The sequence below is a fragment of the Vicugna pacos genome, chromosome 7 (genome assembly GCF_048564905.1).
Source record: "Vicugna pacos chromosome 7, VicPac4, whole genome shotgun sequence".
In the NCBI taxonomy this organism is placed as follows: Eukaryota; Metazoa; Chordata; class Mammalia; order Artiodactyla; family Camelidae; genus Vicugna; species Vicugna pacos.
This window is the reverse complement of record NC_132993.1, coordinates 65,102,492-65,126,022: the sequence shown is the minus strand read 5'-3', so window position 1 is coordinate 65,126,022 and position 23,531 is coordinate 65,102,492. Positions and strand designations below refer to the sequence as shown.

Below are 23,531 nucleotides of genomic sequence, written 5' to 3'. Positions count from 1 at the left end.
AATTGAAGGTTTGTGGCAACCCTGCATTGTCAGATGATGTTTAGCATTCTTTTTTAGCAATAAAGTATTTTTAATTAAGATATATGCATTTTCAGACATAATGCTATTGCATGCTTAATAGACTACAGTATAGTGTAAACATAACTTCTTTTCCGTTAAGCAATTTTAATATTTATAAAATCATAATGTTTTAAGGAATTCTCAAATATTGATTAAATGATTTGATGATGTGACAAACATAAACTCTAACTTATAGTTATTATTAACCTACAGTAATCATAATAGCTAACCTTTACTTAGCACTTAGAAAGGCTAGGTTGTATACATAACTTGTATATGCACTGGGAAAGCAAAAATATCATCAGACTTTCTTTACTGAGATATTCTGTTTATTGTGGTGGCCTGGAACCAAACCAGCAACATCTCTGAGGTGTGCCTGTACTAAAAGTTATCCTATAAGCACTACTAGTTCTACTTTCTGGAGTTTCAAATTTATTACTATCAGTTACATAAAGCTGGATTTTTCTCCAAATACTATTACGTCTTTCTCCAACCACTATCTGGATCTTTACTTTTTAACCTGACCTGGCTATTTCTCTCTGGGAAAATATCCCTTGTGATGTGTAAATATGGAACTAACACCTCCTTCATCCTGAACTAATAAGAACAGGGCTGTCTCTCACCAGAGTTGCTGAACCTTCTGGAAAGGGCCAGATAATAAGAATTTTTAACTTTGCAGGGCACATGTTCTGCTACAAGGACTTACTTCTGTCATTATAGCTTGAAAGTAGCCAGAGATGAGATGTAAACAAATGGGGGTGGCTGTGTTCCAGTAATACTTTTTTAACAAAAACAGGCTGAAGGCCAGATTTGACCCATGGGCTTTCATTTACTGACTCCTAATTCGAACACTGTTTACATAAGTAAAATTCATCAGCCAATTCCAGATCCTGTTGAGAACTGGTAATTTTTAATTAAGGCCTTTACAAGGATGTGGAGTAAAATGATCTGGAAATCTCCCTTTATCTTGCTTTGCAGCCCAATGGCTTAGGGCTTATAGAGAGAAATTTTACATCTGAAACAGACAGATGACTTGCTTGAAGACTTACTGTACCCCTTTTGGCAACATTTAGCAACTTCAGTAGGGCAGACACTGCTGGTTACCTGCTCACTGTCCACTCCACCCTCTCTCCATACTGACAAAATCCAGATTTATTTGAGGGGTGGCCATGCACCCAGCTTAAAACCTGAATTTCCCACACTCCGTACTTACATGTCAACAGCATGTGACATCCCTCTAGCCAATGGTGTTCCAGTGAAGCCTGTGTGGTGCAGCTTACAAAAAACTTACCTTTTAGATGAAAATAGTAGAGTCAGCTTTTGCCCTTAGCTTTTCCTTCTTCCTACTTGGAATGCAGTTTTGATACTTGATTATTTCTCAGGCATATTGCAACCAACAGGATAAAATCGGAATAAACTAAAAGCTGAAAGAAGAATGGGCTGTGGACTTCCTTAAGAAGGTATAAGTACCATGGTCTGCTTGGATATAGATTCTTGGTTAAGAGTAAAATAAATGTCATTTGATGAAGTCCCTGTAGCCAAGTTACGAATACACATAGCTCAACTCATTACTAACTGATATCTTTAGCTTTAAAACATCATTTCTATTTAGTGTATGATTCATATGATTCAAAATTCAATTTTATACCCAAGTCTAATTTCATTAATTTCTCATGTTTGTTCCTGCCTCTATTTTAATAGTTTCTTCTCAAAGACAATTCTATTTCAAAACAACATTTAGGTAGGAAATTGAGGAGATCTCAAAAACACTTCTCCCGCATTGACAGTCTTAGTTTGCAGGTATGTTCAGATTAAATACTTCTGCCTGCAATATTCTCAGCAGGCATTGCTGACCCTAAACTGGGGTTTGAAATAGGGCGAGGATAAAGTGGAAACTGAAAGAGCTCTTAAAAATCAATGTAATGTTAGGTTTTACAAGATGCTGAAATACAAGAAATTGCTCTTAAACAAACAGCTAGAGATCTGGGTCAGAGTGCATTAGGTCAAGTTTTCTTTATGAACTGAAAGAGGAGGGGGCGTCACCCAGCTGGGAGAGAAAGCTGCAGAGTAGATAATAACCTGCCAGATAAAGATGGCATCATGACAGCAACCAAGCAGTCTTCTGGAGGGCAGAGGGTGGCCATGGGATTCTCTTAAGATTTCCTTTTCAAACTCAGGACCTAGTGCAAAAACACTTGCTTCCTAAAACTTTCCCACAAGGAATGAGATTAATTCTCTTGATCTTTAAAAATAAATGTATAAAAGATTCCCTTAAGGCTTTATTCTTGTCCACATGTAATCGGGAGTGTTATAAGTAGAAATTAGCCTTACACAGAAAAATCTTAACAGTTCTGTTTTGATAACCATTCTAACTCTGTATTTTGATACTTGGAAGTATTTCTAACAGAAAGAGATTTGTAAAATTTATTTGAACATTTTTTTTGGCATGAATAACACATTTTTAGAGAAATTATAAGTAATTTACATACTAGACTATAAAGAATGTATGAAATATTTTGGCATTTTCCATTTTTTTCTAAGGACATACTTTTGAAACTTTATTGCATAAGATAAAGTGTCTGGATTTTCCTGGTCTTGACATCTTTTTTCTGTTTCTCACATTGAGCTATTATCCATGGTCTAGACTGTGATAGAATGTAAAATTCTTTTTTCTGAGGCATTAAACAAGTATTAGTCAAAACGAATATTTATTCAAGACATAATCTTTAATTAAGGAATTTCCATTTGCTCATTCAAGAAATGGTAGATTTCTCCAAACCTGAACATCCTCTCTGCAGACACTTAATGGGAATTAATATTCTTTTAACATGGCAGGTGTATTCTTATCATACTGTATACATAGAGAAAGCTGGAGATTAAAAGCCCTTTGACTTCTACAACTAAACGATTCTGAAAAGCAATTCCCAATTACTTATCACCAAAGCACTTCCTTTGTAGTGGTCTTAATCATTTCACAAGAATAGTCACTAGAGATACTGATGTTGATACAGGATTGTCTATATTCTTGCCTGATTTAATATGGCTTACAAAGGCACTACAAGCTGTAGTTTTGGTTATGCCATGGTACAGAAAATAAATAAACCTTGCAATTAAAACCAAATAAAGATCTATGCCTTGTATCACAGCTGACTTGGATTCTGATCATAAAGCTAGAGGATGGAAGGACATGGGCAACTTCTCAGAAATAATGGGAACACTAGAGCTGTCCATTTGCCTCTTGTGGACTTTCTTAAGGGATCCTGGGTCTTGGAAGGGGATGGCATGGTGGTTCACTGGGGCACATACCATAAGCACCTGAAAATATGCTCCTCCCTAAGCCACGGAGGGGTGCCATACTACTCTGAGTTACAAAGAATTTTTTTTTCACAAGAACTACATTTTCTACATTGCCCTAGAATCTAGAAACATCCCCAAACTAGCACCAAGATAGTGGTGTCTTCAGGCGTGACTGTATCTCTCCTGAACATCAGGCTCAACCAGTTAGAGTCCAGAAATGAGCCCAATAAGGTATCTCTAGGTTCTAACTGTCAGAGCACAGTTGGCTGACTGTTAGCAATTATATTTGGAGGCCAGCAATTCCTGTTCCAGCATATGTAGGAAGAATCCTCTAGATCCTGTTGTAAAGTATTTAACTTAGCACTTGTGAACAAGATAGTGGCAGAGTATCAGTTCCAGGTTCATTTCTTCTCACTCATTCTTAACTTAGCTTGCTTGCGGCATGATTGGTCCTTGGAACCAGAAATCCCATCCTAGGGAAAAAATTCAGATGCATTCTTTCCAGGGAACTCCTCCTGGTTAGTAGCCTAAACTGCAGCTTCTAAAATGAGAAACCTTAAAAAGTATTTTAGCTTATTTCCCTATCTGGGTTTGTATAGATACCAGGTCACAGAAAAGATAATGACATGTAAAATAGCAGGAAATAAGGAAAGTCCCATTTCAACATAGAGAATTCTTTTGACAAATAATGCTTTTTATATAATTTAATTCTGAGGCCTTGATCATATTTTTCAAATTATATCCACTCTTGTTTTTGATTATTTTTAATGATCTACAAAATGTCTTCCAAATCGTTTTGGTCTAAAACATTTTAAAATAATGAACAGTATTTCAGAACTGGATGGACTTTTCATTTCACAAAATGGAACTCTCATAAATGTCTAGAATTTTACATAAGCTCTTCTGATTTTTCCTTTAATGAAGATTAGACACCCTATTTTCAAGGCACAGTTCTTTTCTTTTTTATTTTTTAGAGTCAATATAATTTCTTTTTTTTAATTGGGTTATAGTCAGTTTACAATGTTGTGTCAGTTTCTAGTGTAGAGCACAATTTTTCAGTTATAAATGAACATACATATATTCATTTTTATATTTTTTTCATCATGAGCTACTACAGGATCTTGTATATATATCCCTATGCTATACAGTATAAACTTGTTTATCAATTCTGTATATACCTGTCAGTATCTACAAATCTCGAACTCCCAGTCTGTCCCTTCCGACCCTCCTCCCCTTGGCAACCACAAGTTTGTATTCTATGTCTGTGTGAGTCTGTTTCTGTTTTATATGTAAGTTCATTTGTCTTTTTTTTTTTGATTCCACATATGAGTGATATCGTATGATATTTTTCTTTCTCTTTCTGGCTTACTTCACTTAGAATGACATTCTCCAGGGACATCCGTGTTGCTGCAAATGGCATTATGTTGTCATTTTTTATGGCTCTATATTATTCCATTGTATAAATATACCACCTCTTCTTTATCCAGTCATCTGTCGATGGATCCTTAGGTTGTTTCCATGTCTTGGCTGTTGTAAATAGTGCTGCTATGAACATTGGGGTGCAGGTGTCTTTTTGAAGTAGGGTTCCTTCTGGATATATGCCCAGGAGCAGGATTACTGGGTCATATGGTAAGTCTATTTTTAGTCTTTTGAGGAATATCCATCCTGTTTTCCACAATGGCTGAACCAAACTGCATTCCCATCAGCAGTGTAGGAGGGTTCTCTTTTCTCCATACCGTCTCCAGGATTTATCATGTGTGGAATTTTGAATGATGGCCATTCTGACTGGTGTGAAGTGATACCTCATTGTAGTTTTGATTTGCATTTCTCTGATAATTAGTGATACTGAGCAGTTTTTCATGTGCCTATTGGTCATTCGTATGTCTTCATTGGAGAATTGCTTGTTTAGGTCTTCTGCCCATTTTTTGGATTGGATTATTTGTTTGTTTGTTTTCTCATTTAGGCATATGAGCTGTTTATTCTGGAAATCAAGCCTTTATCAGTTTCATCTTTTGCAAATATTTTCTACCATTCTGTAGGTTGTCATTTTAAGGCACAGTTCTCTTCTTGGCCTCTTCTTTGACATGAATCAAGTCACTTAACTTTCTATATGTTTTGTTTCTTCATTCCTAAAATGAGGTTAATCATTTTGATCTGGTGCATTGGGATTTTGCCCCTCCCTGAAGAAAATACCCTGGGATCTATGGATGAAAGGACAGAAATGGAAGAAGTTATTCTACTTAAGAGAGGAAAAAGTAGATATGCTTGAGTAAATTCATTGCACACGTGCGTTCTGCTTCATTGAAGATGAACAGAGCCTGGGTACTGGAGTCAGAAACTGTTCACAGGCATGTTCTGACTACAAAGCAATAAAATTGGGAGCATTGCTGTTCAAAACACAGGGACTCATTGACTTGATCAGTTTGTCTCTTTATTTGCTTATTCACAGCTGAGTTCTACTTACAATGCTTGTGCCAAGCATTCTTGTTGGCAGGTAGGGAAATAAAGATTGCTTAATTTGTGCTTTTAAAATGAACCTGAGAAGAAAATTAAATCTGAAATACTTCATAAATGCATTTAAGTAAGTATGTCTCCATAAGCCTTATTTATCTTATTGCTGAGAGAGAATAAAATGCATCGTGAAAGATGGAGAAGATATGTGAGGACCACTTTTCCTTCTTTACCTTAACCTCTGTGTCAGTCCTTTATTGCATTGCTTTTGATCTGGGCAAACACCATGACAGGTAGCCTCTTTTCAGGACCATGGAGACCATCTGCTCTGCCATTTCTTTTAAATTCCTCTTGTGAATACAAAGACATGAACTAGATGGGGGGATAATAGCACTTGCTTAGCATGCACAAGGTCCTGGGTTCAATACCCGGTACCTCCATTATTTAAAGAAAAAAATGTGATTCAAAAAACAAAATAAATATTTTTGAAAATCATGAACTGGATGCCCCTATTTCCCTCTAGGAAATACTAGAAGTCTACTCTTTTACCTTCTTTCCTGTTTGGATTCCATTTTGGATAATATTAATACCCAAGGGCAAGATTCAAATAAAGTTTGTCAAAGAAAAGTCTGACAACAAATCATGTTTTAATCTAAAATTTGTAATTATCGTTAAGTGGTGACATATAATCTTGGATTTAGAGAAATTACAAATATTTCCATTAATTAATTAATCAAGACAAGGGTGAGAATGTACCCAGTATGCTTCCCTTTTCTGTCCTCTCCTTTAGAAAAGGCTCTACCCACTGAGCTTGTAAAACTGTCCAGATGAAAACCAAACATTCTGTTTTCAATAAGCATGTGAGTCAAAGGTTCTTGATGTCTCCCCTTCGCCAGTTAAATCAAGGGTTCCTTACTCATCCTGTTCCTTTTTCAGCTCCTTAAATTCTGACCATTTCTTACCTGTGAAAGTGATCATAGCTCCTGCTCACCGGGTATTTGCTGTACATCAGGTGCTGTGCTCAGTGTTTTACCTTTCTCAACTCAAATAATAATCCCAAGAACTCTCCGAGGTAAATCCTGATAGGCTACCAAATTAAAAGTGTAGCTGAAGCTAGGGAAGAGTAACTTTCTTAGAGTCGCAGAGCTAGTGAACGACTTAGAAAAGATACAAACTCAGGTCTGACTGATTTCAGAATCTTTGTCTTAGCCTCTACATGGTGTTGTCTACCATCCAAACACTTCTGGAAACCAGACACTGTTTTACTCCCTGTATTGTTAGATACTACTCTGTCTTCCCTACTCCCCCTTGCAGTGAGCTTCAGCCTCTTACCTGCTGTAGCCCATTCACCTTGAGTTCCTACAGGTAAGCAATTGATTATTGAGCTTCTATATTTCTTTGTAAATATGTGAACTAGCAATTTTTTCTGAAATGTATTTGTCTAGGGCTGTTCTCAGTAAGAGTTGACCAACTATATAACCTCACAGAAATTTAGTTTTTTCCCAAATGCTTTTCCTTTAAGCTGAGTAAGATTATTATTGATAATTATTGTATGTGCCATTACTTAAATAAATGAATTTTTATCAGAAAAGGAGAAGAAAAGTAGAAACCCATGAAAACCCAAACTGAATTATGATTTGAGTCTGGCAAAGTTTGACCTCTGGATTCTTAGAAGTCCTCCTTTTCTTTCCAGGATCAAACAATCCTCTTTTCATTAAACAAATCAACTCTTAGAAGGGTCTTTGATAATAGGCATGATCACCTTGATAAAACCTGTTTCAGAAATACTCTGTTTGTGTTACTGGAGAATAGGTTCTTGTCTTATTGCAGAAGGAGTTCAGAGACAAGACATGGAAGTCCAGAAATTAAAGCAAGAATTTATTAGATGCACTTTCCATAGACAAAATGCAATCTGTCTCAGAAGACAGAGTGCCCCAGGCAATAGGGTCATCTTAGAAAGTGAGAGTGGCCCTAGGGTGTGAGGGCCTAGTTTTATGGGCTTGGTAATTTTTTATGCTAACAAATAGGAAGATTATTACAGCTATGTGGGGGAAGGGGAGGTGATCCCCAGGAATTGGGTACCTTGCCCACTTTTTTGCCCTTTATGATTGGCTTCAGAACTATCATGGTGCCAATGGGTGTGTCATTTAGCGTGCTACTGTATTACAATGAGCCTATAATGAGGCTCAGTGTCTACTGGAAGTAGAATCTTCTGCCATCTTGGTTCTAACCAGTTTATGTCCTGTCCTCAATGTCTGTGTCATTCTTTCAATGATTGTGCCCTGCCACCTTCCCTCTTGTCTCATTTGCAATTAACATTTTCTTGCAAGTTTGTAGCAGGGCATTGAAAGCTCCTATTATAATTGTGGATTTAACTTTTTCTCCTTGTTGTTTTATCCATTTTTGCCTTGTGTATTTTGAAGCTCTGTTATTAAATGCATAAACATTTAGGCTTATTTGTTATCTTGACTAATTTACTCCATTATTGTTATGAAATACCTTCTTATTCCTAGTCATATATCTTTGCTCTAAAATCTATATTCTATTTCATAGTAATAAAGCCCCTCCATCTTTTTTTTTGACTGATGTTGATTTTTTTTTTACAACTTTTTCTTTAAACCCATTTTGTCTTTATTTTGAAGTTTGCTTTTGTAGTCAATATATAGTTGACCTTGCCTTTTTATTCTGTTTTCTACCTTTTAATTTCAATGTTTAGGCCATTTACATTTAATTTGATTAGTGATATGTTAAGATTTTGTTGTTATTTTGCTATTTGTTTTATAATTTTCCCATCCATTTTTATTTCCGTTGTCCATTTCTTTGGGCTGAGTAAATTTAATGATTTCCTTTTATCTTCTTTGTTGTCCTACTGGCTAAAACACTTTGTTTTATTAATTAAATGGTTGCTGTAGGCTGTATACTACTTTTCTTCAACTTACCACAGTCTACCTTAATTGTTATTATACTATTTCCTATATAGAATAAGACCTTTCAACATTATATGTCATTTCTCCTCTCCTGGGCTTTAAGCTATCATTGTCAAACATTTTATTTATAAATGTGTTATAAATGCCAAAAAGCATATACTTTTTTGTACAGCAGTCTCAATACATCTCAATCATGAGAAATATGTCTTGTTGATCATGGTAGTTACTATCTCTGGTGTTCATTCTTTTGTGTAGACATACATTTCTATCTGTTAATATTTTCCTTTGGCCCAATTATATTCTTTAACATTTCTTATCATGTGCATGTGCTGTTGTTGAATTCCTTCAGCTTTTAATATATGAAATCATCTCCATTTCACCTTAATTTTAAAAGCTATTTCTACTGGCTATAGAAGTTTATTTTGGAGAGTTTGAAATTTTCTTTCAGAAATTCAAAGCTTTTGCTCCACTATAGTCTGAATTGCTTGCTGCCAATGAGGATTCTTCTGCCATCCTGCTGTTTGTTCTTCTGTACAGAAATACGTTTTTTCTTTCTGGGTGTTTTTACAATTTCCACTTTTTTCCCTGATTTTGAAAAATTTGATTATATTGAGCCTTGGTGTAGTTGTCTTCATGTTTCTTGTGCTTGAGGTTTTGTGGGAATGGTGGGGTGGTCTGTGAATTTAGAGTTTCAGAAACTATGGAATATTTTTCCCTATTATATTTGCAAATATTCTCTCCTCCTTCTTCAGGGACTCCAATCACACAATTTTTCACTGTCTTTTTTTCTACTTTTTGAACATACGGTATACAGTTATAACTGTCTTAATGCACTTCTCTGCCAATTCTAGCATCTGTGTGAGTTCTGCATTGGTTTTGATTCATTGACTTCCTCATTTTTGGCTGTGTTTTCTAACTTCTTTGCATGCCTAAAAATCTTTGATTGGATGTTAGGTGTCATTAATTTTTCCTTGTTTATTGAATATTTTTGTTTTTTTATAAATATTCTGAAATTTGGTTCAGAAATGCAGTTAAGTTACTTGAAACCAGATGTACTTTTATTTCTTGCTTTTCTCATGTTAGGCAGACGTAAAGTAGTGTTCGATCTATGGCTGATTATCCTCTACTGAAACAAAACACCTCTGAATTCTCTACTCAGTACCCCAAGAGCTTTCCCAGCTTTTTTTGATAAGAACAGGCACTATTTTTGGTTGTATGTGAATGCTAGGCATTGTTTCCTTTAGTTATTTCAGGTGTTATTTTCCCTTGGCCTGGAATAATTTCCATGCGCACGCACGCATGCGCACGCACACACACGCACACACGCACACACGCACACACACACACTGTTGATCAGTATGCTGAAAACCTTAGGGGATCTTCTGCACATTTCTGGGGGTTTTTCTTTGTGTAATCTTGAGCACTAAGCATTGACCAAGCCAAGACTGTGACTCAATATGTTCTTCCAGTTCTATGTGTTCCTTAAAAGTGTTCTAGCCTTACTGACTTCCTCATCACAGCATTTCTCCATCCCCGTTCAATCTATCTCATCTTTTCCTCTATGCTTCCAAAACATCTTGTGTCCACTCCTGTTAAGAAACTCAACACTATCTTGTAAAAATACCTGTTCATTTGTCTGTCTCCCTTGAAGGAAAAATAGTTGATTTGTACATTGCTATATCCCCATTACATACTAGGAGTTAACAGCATTTGCTGTTGGATGAATGGGACAGAATTCTCAATCGTTTCAGTAACTCCAAGATAGAAGTGCTTTCCTGGAATCTGGGAGGCCAGTGAAAGAAACAGGTATACCAGGAAGTTTCAAACAAGATTCCAATAATGAGTCAAGTATCAAATGCTGTGAGTTAATGAATCAATTTCCTGTTCTAGGCTATCCACACTTGTGTACTTGTAGTATCAAATATTAAATAAATATAATATAGAGCATTTCATGTTTGGTAGTAACTGAGAGTTTAAAAAAAAAATCCCTCTCCTCTTATCAAAGTAGCCATCCTCTGTTTGACACAGTTGAACTGCATTCTTTGTGGGCTCTTAAATTATGTTGGACAATTTCCAGAAGGTCTTTGCTCTTAAGATAAGCCTTCACCCCAAGAGCTAGATTATTATGCACCAGGGAGCTGAGGAAGTATGTGGAGGGCGGTAAGTAGAAATGGGGATTGTATAAGCCTCTCTGTCTTCTGAGCAAGGCTAACCTTGAAGGCTTAGACCCTGTGCTGTATCTGCTCTAGAGAATTGTTGAAGCTTGCTTTTTTCTGATAAAATATGGGCCATATTTTAATTTTTTTGAAATCTGTTTTTTAAAAGGCTCTGAAGCATCTGTCTGTAACTGAATTCATGTTGACTCCACTGTTCTCCCTGTGGCTGTTCCTAGTTCTGTGGAACTCTTGTTCTTTGTGCTCAGACTATTCTCTTTCTGAAAAAATATGCTGCCTCCTTCTTCAAATACTTAGCCTAGAAGCAGTTATCTGGCTACCATCTCCTGTGAGCGTGTTTCCTTTCAAGAAGGAAGCTAATGATCATTAAAGGTCTTGGCCCTTGTTCTCTGGGTAGAAAATAGTCTACTACAATTTTGTGACCTCATTTGGTGGCTGTGTACTTTTTGCCATTCCTGGAAAATAGCTTTTTATACTTGATTTGGGAAATAAAAACAAATTAAATGGACACAGATTTCAGGCAGTTTAAAAATCACTTTATACGGGTTAAGAGAGGCTAGTCTTCAACTATCCTCTTAATTCAGGATTAAGCCCCAACCTTCAAGATGCTCATTTGATTGTGGCTGTTTCTCAATTTGTTCAATATCATTAGTTGCACTTAGTGACAGATTCTGAAGGAAAAATCCCAACAGATAATGAGGAGCACCCCATCTTCATGTAAGCCAATTGTTCTAGAGAGAAGATTCATTAAAAGAAGTGGTAGCTTAGTTTAACCTAAGCCAGGCCAAGCCTACTTATCCTGAGTTTAAATCCCTGCTGCAGTTTTAGACCTCCAGATACAATATAGAATTCTGCATTGACTAAATATCTCCACTACGAAAATGAGTTGAAAATTACTTTTGGAGCTTTGAACTAAAGCTTTCACAATAACAGATGTTCTTTATTGAAACAAGCTCATTTCAACCAGTGTGTTTAATCATACCAATATTCATGAATTAGAGTAAGTATGTTTTCAGTCATACACATACATACATATATTCCTTTTCACATTCTTTTTCATTATAGGTTACTACTATACTTCAATTGAAAATAAATTTAAAAAAGAGTAGGTATGTTTTACAAGTGAGAGGGCTGGGGATAGTGGTAGAGGAAAGTGCATCCTATAACTTCCTCTCCCCTTATACCCATTCATATATCACACATTTTCCCCTTTTTATGTTTCACAGACACACACATGATGGGAGTTATGCAGCCAGGGCAGTCCTGGTAAGGACTGGAGTCCAGCTTTGCAGCACATTTCTGTAGCAGTTGTGACAAGCTTTGATTAATAACCCAGTTGACAACTAAATTTATCTTGTAGCAGAGAATAGGATTGATGGAGAAGATGCTTCGACTCTCCCTATCCAGAAAGTCACCTCTACAATGGGGACAAAGTTTAATAAGGAAGCTTGCAGATGGAAAAAATATATATGACTTATTCATAGTCACCATTCTGTTTTTCTTTGTCCACAGAGACTGAAAGAATTAAAGCAACGGGAATTTGCTCGAAATGTAGCTTCCAAGTCTTGGAAAGATGAAAAGAAACAAGAAAAAGCACTTAAGCGACTTCATCAGCTGGCTAAGTTAAGGCAACAGTCTGAATGGTAAGAATTAGAGGTGCCTCAGGTGGTTCAAAAATCCTTTCAACTTCTGGGGAAATTTCAGTAATAAATTTATTTGGTTCACTGTAATAATGTAAACAAATTATAATTAATCAACAGATCTATCTTAAGGCAAATGTTCCTAATAGTTAAAGATTGGTAAATTAATTACTTTGACATCTGTTTCCTCCCCCCCCAATATTGTTAATTTACTATTTTCTTTGGTGAAGTGATCCAAGAATGATTCTAATATTTTAGCATTTATTCTATCCATTTGATTCATATGGAGATACATAGGTCTTTATTTTAAGTTTTGTAATAATAATTTTAAAAACCACAAATAACAATGCCTCTTTTTGAGGAGGAAATAAGTCTTCTGTACATTCCTTTGTACACACCTGAATCTAGAATAAATGGTACTATCACTATCTGGATGACAAATAAGATGTAATTAATGCAGTTAAATTTACCACACCGTGCAGTTAAATTGATAATTATAACAAGCATTGCACTAATACATTCTTGTAGCTGAAAAATGGCATTTTTATATAAGCTTGGAACTGCTGAATGTTTCAAAGTGAGGAGATTGTTACCTGGAACTCAATTAAGTTTGCAGACTGTGATTTGTGTTCATATGAATCATAATGTAGAACACTAATGTAGCTAATTAATGTCGTTGACAGCAACCTGGTGAATTGTGAAATTTATTGCTCTGTGCCAGAATTTAAGCCCCAATTGTTTAAATGAAAAACACTATACAATAAGCTTGGGAGTGAATGACTCAATTATAGTAGCATAAAATGTTAGACCTCATATTTACTCTTAAGAAAATATTTATTTTTTAGCATCAATTATGAGTAAAAGCATAGTTAGTGTTCAGCTTGAAAATATTCATATATTTGTACCATTATCTTAGAATAATTTAATTAGCTTATAAAAAGACAAAAAATAATCATATTAAAAATAAATGGGAAATTTGATATAAAGAGAAAAGGTTGGAAGACCATGTATCCAGAGGTGAGGTTTATTTCATTTATTTCTTTTTCTGTTTTTTTTTTTTTTTTAAGAAAGTATTGGGGATTAAACCCAAGATCCCATGCATGCTAGGCATGAGCTTTACCAATAAGCTATACTCCCACCCTCAGAGGTGAGGTTAATACAGAAATGCATGCTCTTATGTAGCATACAATCATAGAAACAGGCCACATATTTGGTACTGAGCTTTGTACCTGCCAATACAATAAGGATCTTAAAATATATTTTTCAAACACATTGTCAATAAGATATCAGACAGTTCTTGTCAAAACAGGACTGAGGAGGAAAAGTCTAATGGTTACTAGGGTAGCACACAGGAGAAAATGGACAGAGGATGCTCATTCCTGGTTAGTTAATTATGAGATGCAAAAAGTCAGATTATAAAAACAAGGTAAGCCTTAACACAGAAAGACACCCTTTAGATACATTCTCTATGGCCCAAAACAGAAAACCTGAGTAGCCTTAATACATATAACTTTGGTTCTTTTGTTACTATGAAAGTTGTCACACTTCTGCATTTCTCCTCACCCATTCCACAGTTTCCTTTGGAAGAAATAGACAAAAGATCAGAGGAGCCTTGATGAAGATGCCAATGATGAGGATGGTGCTTTTGTTTAAAAGCTCTATGTTTGTAGAGCTACCCATTAAGTGTCTTCCAAATTAAAAGAAATTAAAAGATATATTCTCTGGGGGTTGAGCTGTCCCTCTGGAATTCTTACTAACTAATCAGACACAAACCAAGGTGTATCCTCTCTAGGTCCCAATCTAATCGTATTTTCAGGGAAATGATAGGCAGGTATTCAGTTTTCCAGATTCAGAACTTGAAAGTAGGAAAATTATTTCATTCTTTTTCTATTACCCACCATCTGCCCTCCAGACGATTGTCCTCCCAGCTTAAGCAACCTCATGGCCTAAGGGAAGTTACTTAATAGCATCATTAAATATTTTCATTTTGGCAGCTGAAATGACAAATGAAAAAAAAAATCATGTTTAACTTATCCCGTGGATAACCTTTCTTTGTCCTTTATTTTCATAATAAGGGCTTCTGAGTAAGATGATACAGATAACAGGAAGCTTCTTCCATAACCCCCCGGAGGAGAGAGGTCAATTTACTGGTAGTCAGAATATTTGAATCAGATTGATAAAAAAAAAATGATGACAGGAAATTATTAATGGATCTTATAAAGGGCAGTCAACTTTAGCCAGCTCTTGGGTAATTCAGCTTAACCTGGTTCTTCAGCAAAACCAATTATTTTATTGTGGGAGGGAAGAGATGTACTTTGTAAACTTCTACTATGTGTAAGTCTTAGTGTAGTGTGTCTCGAGATGGACATTTTTTCAAATTTTAAAAATTTCGGGACCACTGATTCTGAGAATATGAACTTCCTTATATAAGAGCTGGATAATGTGGGCTGTTAGAAAATTGTGTCATTTAAATAATTCATGTTTTTGATATGCTTTGATTCCCATTTGGAAAGTATACTTCTTGCGCGAGAGAGAATTAAATTGAGTTACCAAGAATTAGAATTTTTTTAGAACCATTGGAATGGACAATCCATTAAGAAGAACTAAAAGGCTAACGAATGTCATTTTTTAATTATAAATAAAAATAATTAGGTAAAAAATACAGAAAGAAGCTAAAGAATGTCCTAAAGGAGGGAATGAAATCATAAATGAGGATATGACTGTAGAAAGTAAACCTTTAGTTATGTTATAAGGCATAAACTTGTGTTAACATAATAGAATTTAAAATACCAGAAAGATAGAAAACTGGAATTTTCAAAAATAATAAAAAGAAATTAGATTTAAGATCAGGAAAATTAAAATTTATAAAACAAAGAGATAAAAAGTTTAAAGCATAAGCATGAGGTATAAAATATTAATAATGAGGATGAAATGTTAAACTTGTAAAAAAATAATCATAAATGTAGATTGAGTTGAAACATGTGAGCAAGAACTAAATACTAGAAGAGCAAAATGTATTATAGAAACCATAAGAGCAAAGAGGTTTGGAAATATTTGAAAGAATATGAAAGGTAGAAGCTTATACATATTAGGAAGATATATGGTAAAATAAAACAGCAATACAGAAAAGAATATTTAGACTAACATGAATCAAAGCAAGAAAACGCACAAAACAGTGCCAGGATAATAAATGACAATGTTATTAAGGAAAAAAGTAGAAAGAATATAAAAATAATCAAATATCTGCCTCATAATGGAACCAGGAAGAGTAGAATGGTAATACACATACAACCAGGCTTTTGAAATAGTTTTTGCTAAATTTGATGCAGATGATATCAGATTGATTGAAGTTCCTGGAGAAGGTAACTTAATACAGATGCATTTCTCCATCTTACTCTACAAATACGGAAAAGAATCGCTTTGGCACTGAGGCAAAATTCAGTGCTGCAGAGATTTCTGAAGCTTATACTTCTATCCCCAGGCTGCAGGCACTTTTTTAAAAGACTGATAACTATAGTAAACCTCTAGGCTTTCTATTTTCCTTTATTTTTAAAAGAAATATCTAGTAATCTGTATACCATCTTAGAGTGTTCCTCTTCTTTCCTTACATTAAATATGCCTAAATGCTCTCTCTAAAGAATATCTAAATGATTCAAAAGCAGAGATTACTGTGATGAGTAAGAGGAAAGTTTTCACTTGGAAAGAGTAACAGTAAGAAACAGAATACACTTCAAAATTTTTTCTAAGTTTAGTTTTCCACAAGATTCAAGGAAACAGGACAGCTCTAAAGCTACAGGCATTATTCATGGAGAGAGGACAATCTAAAATTATTAAAGACTGGTGGCTAAAATTATTGTTTATAAATTAAAACCCATGTGGTGTGGTAAACAGAATGGACCTTGTCAAAATTGAGTCAGTAAAATAGAAATTAAAAATGAAAATTTTTTCTGAACTAGAACAAAAGACTGGAGATACTATCGTACTAAGATAAATGATAAGACCGTAAAGGTATATTCAGGAGAACAAATAAATTTAAGGATAAGAAACTAGAACAGGAAAGAAGCAATAATCAGAGAAATAAGAGAAGAAAGTGTCTCTGAAGTGCAGAAAGTTGAATTGAAAGTGCCCAGAAAAAATTAAGCAGAAGAAATCAATCTGTAACAATGGTCTGGTAAAATGTTATACATGTAATTATGTATTATATAAGTAAATTATCTTTTACATACACATAATTTACTGGATGTAATAAATATAACAAAGCATATAAATAAAAAGGAAAATTTATAAAATCATACAAATGCACAAGTAGATTTGTTTCAATATGAATACAAGGAGGCTAATTAAATATGTCTCTGTAATATTAAACATACAAAGACAGTGATGCAAAGCACATGAAATTTGATGGACAAAAGGAATATGGCATCAAAGTTCTATGATAGTTGGCTGAACAATTAGAAGTGAAGGCAGTTAAAAAAGAATTTCTCAGACCAAGGGCTCAGAAAGGATTACATATAATATATATATAATGTATAAATATATATATTTTACTGAAGTATAGTCAATTTACAATGTTGTGTCAATTTCTGGTGTACAGGACAATGCTTCAGTCATACATTAACATACATGTATTCGTTTTCATATTCTTTTTCACAACTTACTACAAGGTATTGAATATAGCTCCGTGTGCTATACAGTATAAACTTGCGTATCTATTTATATATAGTAGTTAGTATCTGCAAATCATGAACTCCCAATTTATCCCTTTCCACCCCCTTCCCTCCCTGGTAACCATAAGTTTGTTTTCTATGTCTGTGAGTCTGTTTCTGTTTTGTAAATAAATTCATTTGTCTTTTTTTTAGATTTCACGTATGAGTGATATCATATGGTATTTTTCTTTCTCTTTCTGGCTCACATCACTTAGAATGACATTCTCCAGGGACATCCATGTTTCTGCAAATGGCATTATTTTATTCTTTTTTATGGCTGCATACTATTCCATTGTACAAATATACAACAACTTCTTTATCTAATCCTCTGTCAATGGACATTTAGGTTGTTTCCATGTCTTGGCTATTGTACATAGTGCTGCAATGAGCATTGGGGTGCATGCATCTTTTTGAATTAAGGTTACCTCTGGATATATGCCCAGGACTGAGATTGCTGGATTATATGGTAAGTGTATTTTTAGTCTTTTGAGTAATCTTTGTACTGTTTTCCATAATGGCTGCACCAAACTAAATTCCCACCAACAGTGTAGGAGCGTTCCCTTTTATCCACACCCTCTCCAGAATTTATCATTTGTGGACTTTTTAATGATGGCATTCTGACTGATGTAAGGTGATACCTCATTGTAGTTTTAATTTGTATTTCTCTGATAATTAGCAGTATTGAGCATTTTTTCATGTGCCTCCCCATTAGAATTTAAGCTACATGTGGAAAAAAATCAGTTGGTTTAGTATTATTTAACAAATGATATAAAAATCTAAAATAGAAAAAAAACAAACAAAAACACATCAAAGAATATGGACAAAAAAAAAAAAGAAAAGAAAATAAAGCCAGCTCAGAGCAAATGATCAGATAAATGATGTGATTTGTATCACCTTCCCTTCAATAAGGTTTGTTTTGTAGTTGGGATTTTATAGGTAGAACATTAGAGATAATTTTAATCTAAAGAGTTTCCTCTCTTACATGTATTGCTGTTTCCAGTTTTCTGATTGAATTACTAATTAAGCTCAGCAGAATGAATAATCTTTAAAATCTGTTAAAAGATAAAACATATATATGCGAAAAAGGCAGAAGGAAAATATTTTGGTGAGTAAGAAGCAAAAAGAAGATTTCAGACTAATCGGATTCTGAAGATTGAGATGGCTTGTGTGTATTACTTTATTATAATTAGTCCTATTAGTGACATGTCATAAATAAAGAACTAACCACCACTTCAGAGAGACACAAACAGGAAGGAATTTTAAAACTGACGAAACAAAACTTATAAAATGCTAGAACTTTAAACAAAAAAGCAAGTAAAAGATTCTGTTTATACTTTGGAAGTGACTTTTAATTCCATTTAATTTCCTATTTAAATGAAGACACTGATTGAAAAACCCTTTACAAAAGAATGTTAAATCTATATTCTAAAGACTTAATAGGTTCTGAAGGATGTATTGTAATGTAAATACAATACTTTATTTTCTTTTGCAGCACTTGCATAAGATATTCACCTGCTATTGGTTTTTGTTAATCTCAAAAGAATCCACTTAAAGACGCATTTTAGAATAGCCGCTGTAAAACATAAGTATACTGAGTTACATAAGCACAGTGAAATGGTTACATCACAGTAGACATGGTTCATAAATAGTAACAGAACCCATCATAGAAAAACTATGAAATGTTCACATATAGATAAGATTCCAAATCTGACGTCTTAATCATTTAAATGTTTATTGTATTTACAGTATTTCTGGAAGTGGACCAGCATACAAAGCCCCCAGGATAGCCATAGAAAAGCAACTCCAGCAAGGAATTTTCCCCGTGAAGAATGGCAGAAAGGTATCATGCATGAAGAGCGCACTTCTCCTTAAAGGAAAGAATCTCTCCAGAAGCATTTCCGATAAACAGCGGTCCACCACTCCAAATCGACACCAGCTACAAACAGACAGACGTTATTTGTTTGGAAATCGGGTACCACAAACATCCTCAGATCTCAGCGGTGCAAATCACAGGACCGGAGTATCATTTTCTTTTTCCAAAAAAGTGCATCTGAAATTAGAATCTTCAGCATCAGTTTTCAGTGAGAACACAGAAGAAAGCCACGACTGTAACAAGTCGCCCATCTATAAAACAAAACAAACTGCAGAGAAGTGCACGTGCTGCAGGTTTGCAAATGAGGAGACACGCCTCTCTAAGGAAAAAGATAGAAACATCTCACCAAGCCATCTGGAAAGTGTTGTACACAATACCTTCTCCATAAGCTCTCAAATTTTGCAGGACAAAAATGACTCTGTTGATGAAACACTAGAAGATTCGATTGACATTCATGCTTCATTCAGTAAAGCTAACATTCGTCTTTCAGATGTGGATTTTACTCCTTCCAGCAGAACAAAAGAAACCAGAAATACATCGAAGAACACTTCAGAACACTGCATTAATCACTCATGCCAAGGAAATGTTTCCTCCAGCTTACTGAACATTTACAAGCACAGTAATGCCAGGATATTTGAATGTGTGGATGAGTTTCCATCACGAGAGCCAAGTGAACAAAGCAGTACATTGCATCTGAATCCCAACTCCAGAAAAGAGAAGAGAGAAAAAGCATTAGATAAAACAGAAAGAGTTAGCAGAAGTGTACAAAGGCTTGTAAGAGAAGCGTGTCCGCATGATGTAAAGTCCAAACCACTGCCTTTTCTCCACGTCCAAAGCAAAGATGGCCACACCATTCTCCAATGGCCTACGGAACTACTTCTCTTTACAAAAGCAGAGCCCTGTATCTCTTATGGCTGCAACCCATTATATTTTGATTTTAAGCTTTCTCGAAACAGGAGTGATGGCAACGATCCGGAGGACTTCAGAACAGAATTGCTGAAAGAGCCCTCGGAAATGCCGACTACGGTACAGAACCAAGTCTCAGGTTTAATCAAAGACCAACAAAATTTGATCCAAGAAGATAATAAGTCTCTGAAACCAAAGATGACACTAGCCAATCCAGATTGGGAAAATTTCCAGAGAAAATATAATTTGGGCTACAACAGTGCTGAGCCAGATATGAATGAAAATAATTTTAGTGCAAGCGATTTGGAAATGAAAAATCCTGAAGTGCCTGCTTACCTAGATCTCGCTGTAAAGAACTGTGTAAGAAACAGTAATGATAGTGATAAGGAACTTAAAGAACCTTCAAGGACCCATTTGCAAAGCTGCCAAAGGGTAACTCTAAATGATGCAAATGAGGGCCTATCTTGTTCTCCTTGTGTTTCTAGGACTAAAAAGCATACACTGATTTCCAGTGATCTTCATTTAGATTTTGAAGATGAGAATCCCTCCACCTGGAATTCTAGCCCTTACCCTCTAAGGGGCCACAGTGACCATGAGAAGGACCTCGGCGTAATTTTGAATAGTGACCGAATTGGCGTGACCAGCAGTGTTTCTGGTTGTGGAAGAGGAAATTACAAGAGAAGTTCCCCAAAGTTGTCTCTGAATAAACGTTCTAGCCCTTCAGACACATCCCCTAGCAGGACATCCAGCTTCAGAAGTACTTGTTCAAATCATAGGTCCGGTGGTCACGGCAGAGGGAATTTGCTCTGCTTTTGTAAAAGAGAACACAACTCAGTTGAAAGGCACAAAAGGAAACGTCGAAAGCACAGCTGTCTCTGCTTGTCTGATGAGCTGGCAACGAGCGAGTCCCCACAGTCTGAAACCCAAGGAGCTAGGAGCTGCGAATTGCGGGAATCAGTTAAAAATGAAAAAAAGTCAAAATATGGATATGGTCACTGCAGAGAAAAATATAAACCGGGCAAAAATCAGCAGGGTCTAGGGCCACAATCCAAGAGAACCATCCACTGTGATTCCAGCGCACAGGTTTCTGGTGCTGGAAACAGTGAAAACCCACCTCATTGCCAGGCACCTCAGCACAGCAGATTGGGCTCTTACTCAAGAGAGAAAATGTCTCACTTAAATAAAGGTGAAAGAAGTCAACAGTCTTTGGACAGTCCTCTTGTTTGTGACCCGGGAAAAGTAAAGCCCATGCAGTGTGACTCCGGGAATCGCAGCCGTCTTCTAAGGAACTCCTCTAACCGCTCTTTAGAAACCGCAGAGCTGAATGCTGTAGGAGGAGAGAGGACAGCCCTGACAGCCAAGAGCCTATTGGAAAGAGTACAAGCCAAGAAATGCCAGGAACGAGCAACTGATTTTGAGGTCTCTTCAGACTGTTGTAAAAATCAATCAGAGGCTCATTCACAAATCGAATGCACACTTCAGTTCACACCACCGGGCTGTACCAGACTAGCATTGCCTTTGTCTGAAAAAATACAGAACCCAAGAAGAAGAAGAAATGAAGAAAGCAGTGCAACGCAAAGAACTATTGAGAAAGACAGAGTTGAAAGTTCGCAGACAAATAATTCCACTGTTTTAGCAGACACTGATTGTGATCGTTACCTTTCAAAAGGTATCATTCACATAGTAGCTGAGTCTCAGTCACCAAACATGAAAAAGAACCCAATGACAAAAGAACAATCAAAATGTTTAATTAGTGAGGTCCAACCTTTTATTCAAAGCTGTGACCCAGTATCAAATGATTTCCCTGGTGCTTTTCCATCGAATAGACATATTGGTGTTACTGATTCAACAGAGACCAAAGAGGACCAAATAAATCTAGACTTACACGATGTAAGCATGCATATGAATCATGTAGAGGGGAGTATCAGCTCTTACTATGACAGAACTATGCAGAAGCATGACAAAGTAGCTGATGAATTAGAAGTGTGTCGTAAATCTCTCTCCCCACCTTTAATTCAACAGCCCATAACATTTTCTCCTGATGAAATGGATAAATACAAGCTCCTCCAGCTACAAGCCCAGCAGCACGTGCAGAAACAGCTCCTATCAAAGCATCTTCGAGTTTTGCCCGCTGCAGGGCCGACTGCCTTTTCTCCGGCTTCAGCTGTGCAGACAGTTCCAATTCACCAGCATGCGTCTATCACCACCATCCACCACACGTTCCTGCAGCGTTTTGTTTCTGCTTCCCTAAATTCCCATAGCAGTCACCTCCCTATAGCTCATCTACATCCTCTTTCGCAGCCACATTTTAATCCATTCCCATTTTCACCTCTGACGCCCACTATCATCCCTGCACACCCCACTTTCTTAGCGGGTCATCCCCTGCATTTAGTCACTGCTGCCCCATTCCAGCCATCTCACATAACTCTCCAGCCATTGCCCCCTGCAGCGTTTATCCCCACCTTGTTTAGCCCTCACTTTAACCCAGCTACTGCTTCTATCATCCACTTGAATCCTTTAATTCAACCAGTGTTTCAAGGTCAAGATCTTCGCCATCATTCCTGCTCCAGTCAGATGCAACAGTTAAATGGAGTGAAAGAGGCCTTAAATGTGTCAGCTCACTTAAACTAATAGGTCGTAAAGCCCCTCTTGTGGATAAATAACACAAATTGTCGCTGCCTACAAAATGATATATCTCAAGTTGTCTGTCTGATTGCTAGAAGATTTAAAAGAGTGGTGCCAATTCCAAATGTGACCAATAGAGAAATATGAACTGAATTGCCAATACTGAAATAGAAACATTTTAAGAATTTATTTTAATTTGTGGAAATAATAGGACAAATTTAAAGTAATTTTATGGAAAGGTAGAGGGAAACATGTTAAAGATCTGTTTTAGATGAGTTCTCATATAATATAAAAATAGAAAACATTTAGACAGATCATTGATATCTCAAAGAAAATTAAATGGAACATAATACCCTATGTTTTAGGTGTTTGGTGAATAAGTGAATGAATGAATGAATGAATGAGTGAATGCACATTTGGTTTTATTTATCAGATAATAACAAAAGGTCAGTGAAACAAACTAATCATGTATTAAAATTAGTTCTTATGGTTAACTGTTGACTAGTTTTCAATCAACATAAACTATATTTTCATAGGAAATATGAGACGGCAAGAAATTTTCTGACTAATTCAGAATGAAAACTACTCTTCAATGCAAAACAATCTTATGCAGATTGTATTGTTGAGTTTCTGTGAAAAATTGGTTTATCTTCGTTTCACACACTTTTATGTCAAGAGAATTTTGTAATTGTAATAATCCCCAGTACCTGAAATTAAGAATGTTCAATTTTTGTATAAAAAATATAGAGAGGGTATCATTAGTATTTGATCATGCAAAATAAAAATAAAATATACTCAATGTTTTGAATATATTGGTCAAACTTCTAAATATTTCAGATACTAAAATACTAACTTTTCTTTATTCTGCTCAG

The 23,531-nt window shown here is 35.7% G+C and overlaps 1 protein-coding gene across 10 annotated transcripts in view; it reads left to right on the top strand.

The window, feature by feature from the left end:
- Positions 1-23,414, top strand: part of ZNF804B (zinc finger protein 804B) — a 775,441-nt gene extending 752,027 nt beyond the window's left edge. For all 10 annotated transcript variants that reach the window (XM_072965052.1, XM_072965053.1, XM_072965049.1 and 7 more), the window contains 2 exons: positions 12,422-12,552; positions 19,002-23,414. In XM_072965052.1, coding sequence (XP_072821153.1) covers positions 12,422-12,552; positions 19,002-22,665 — 3,795 coding nt within the window. In that variant the 3' untranslated portion in view covers positions 22,666-23,414. The remainder of the gene's footprint in view (positions 1-12,421; positions 12,553-19,001) is intronic.
- The last annotated feature ends 117 nt before the right edge of the window (positions 23,415-23,531 follow it).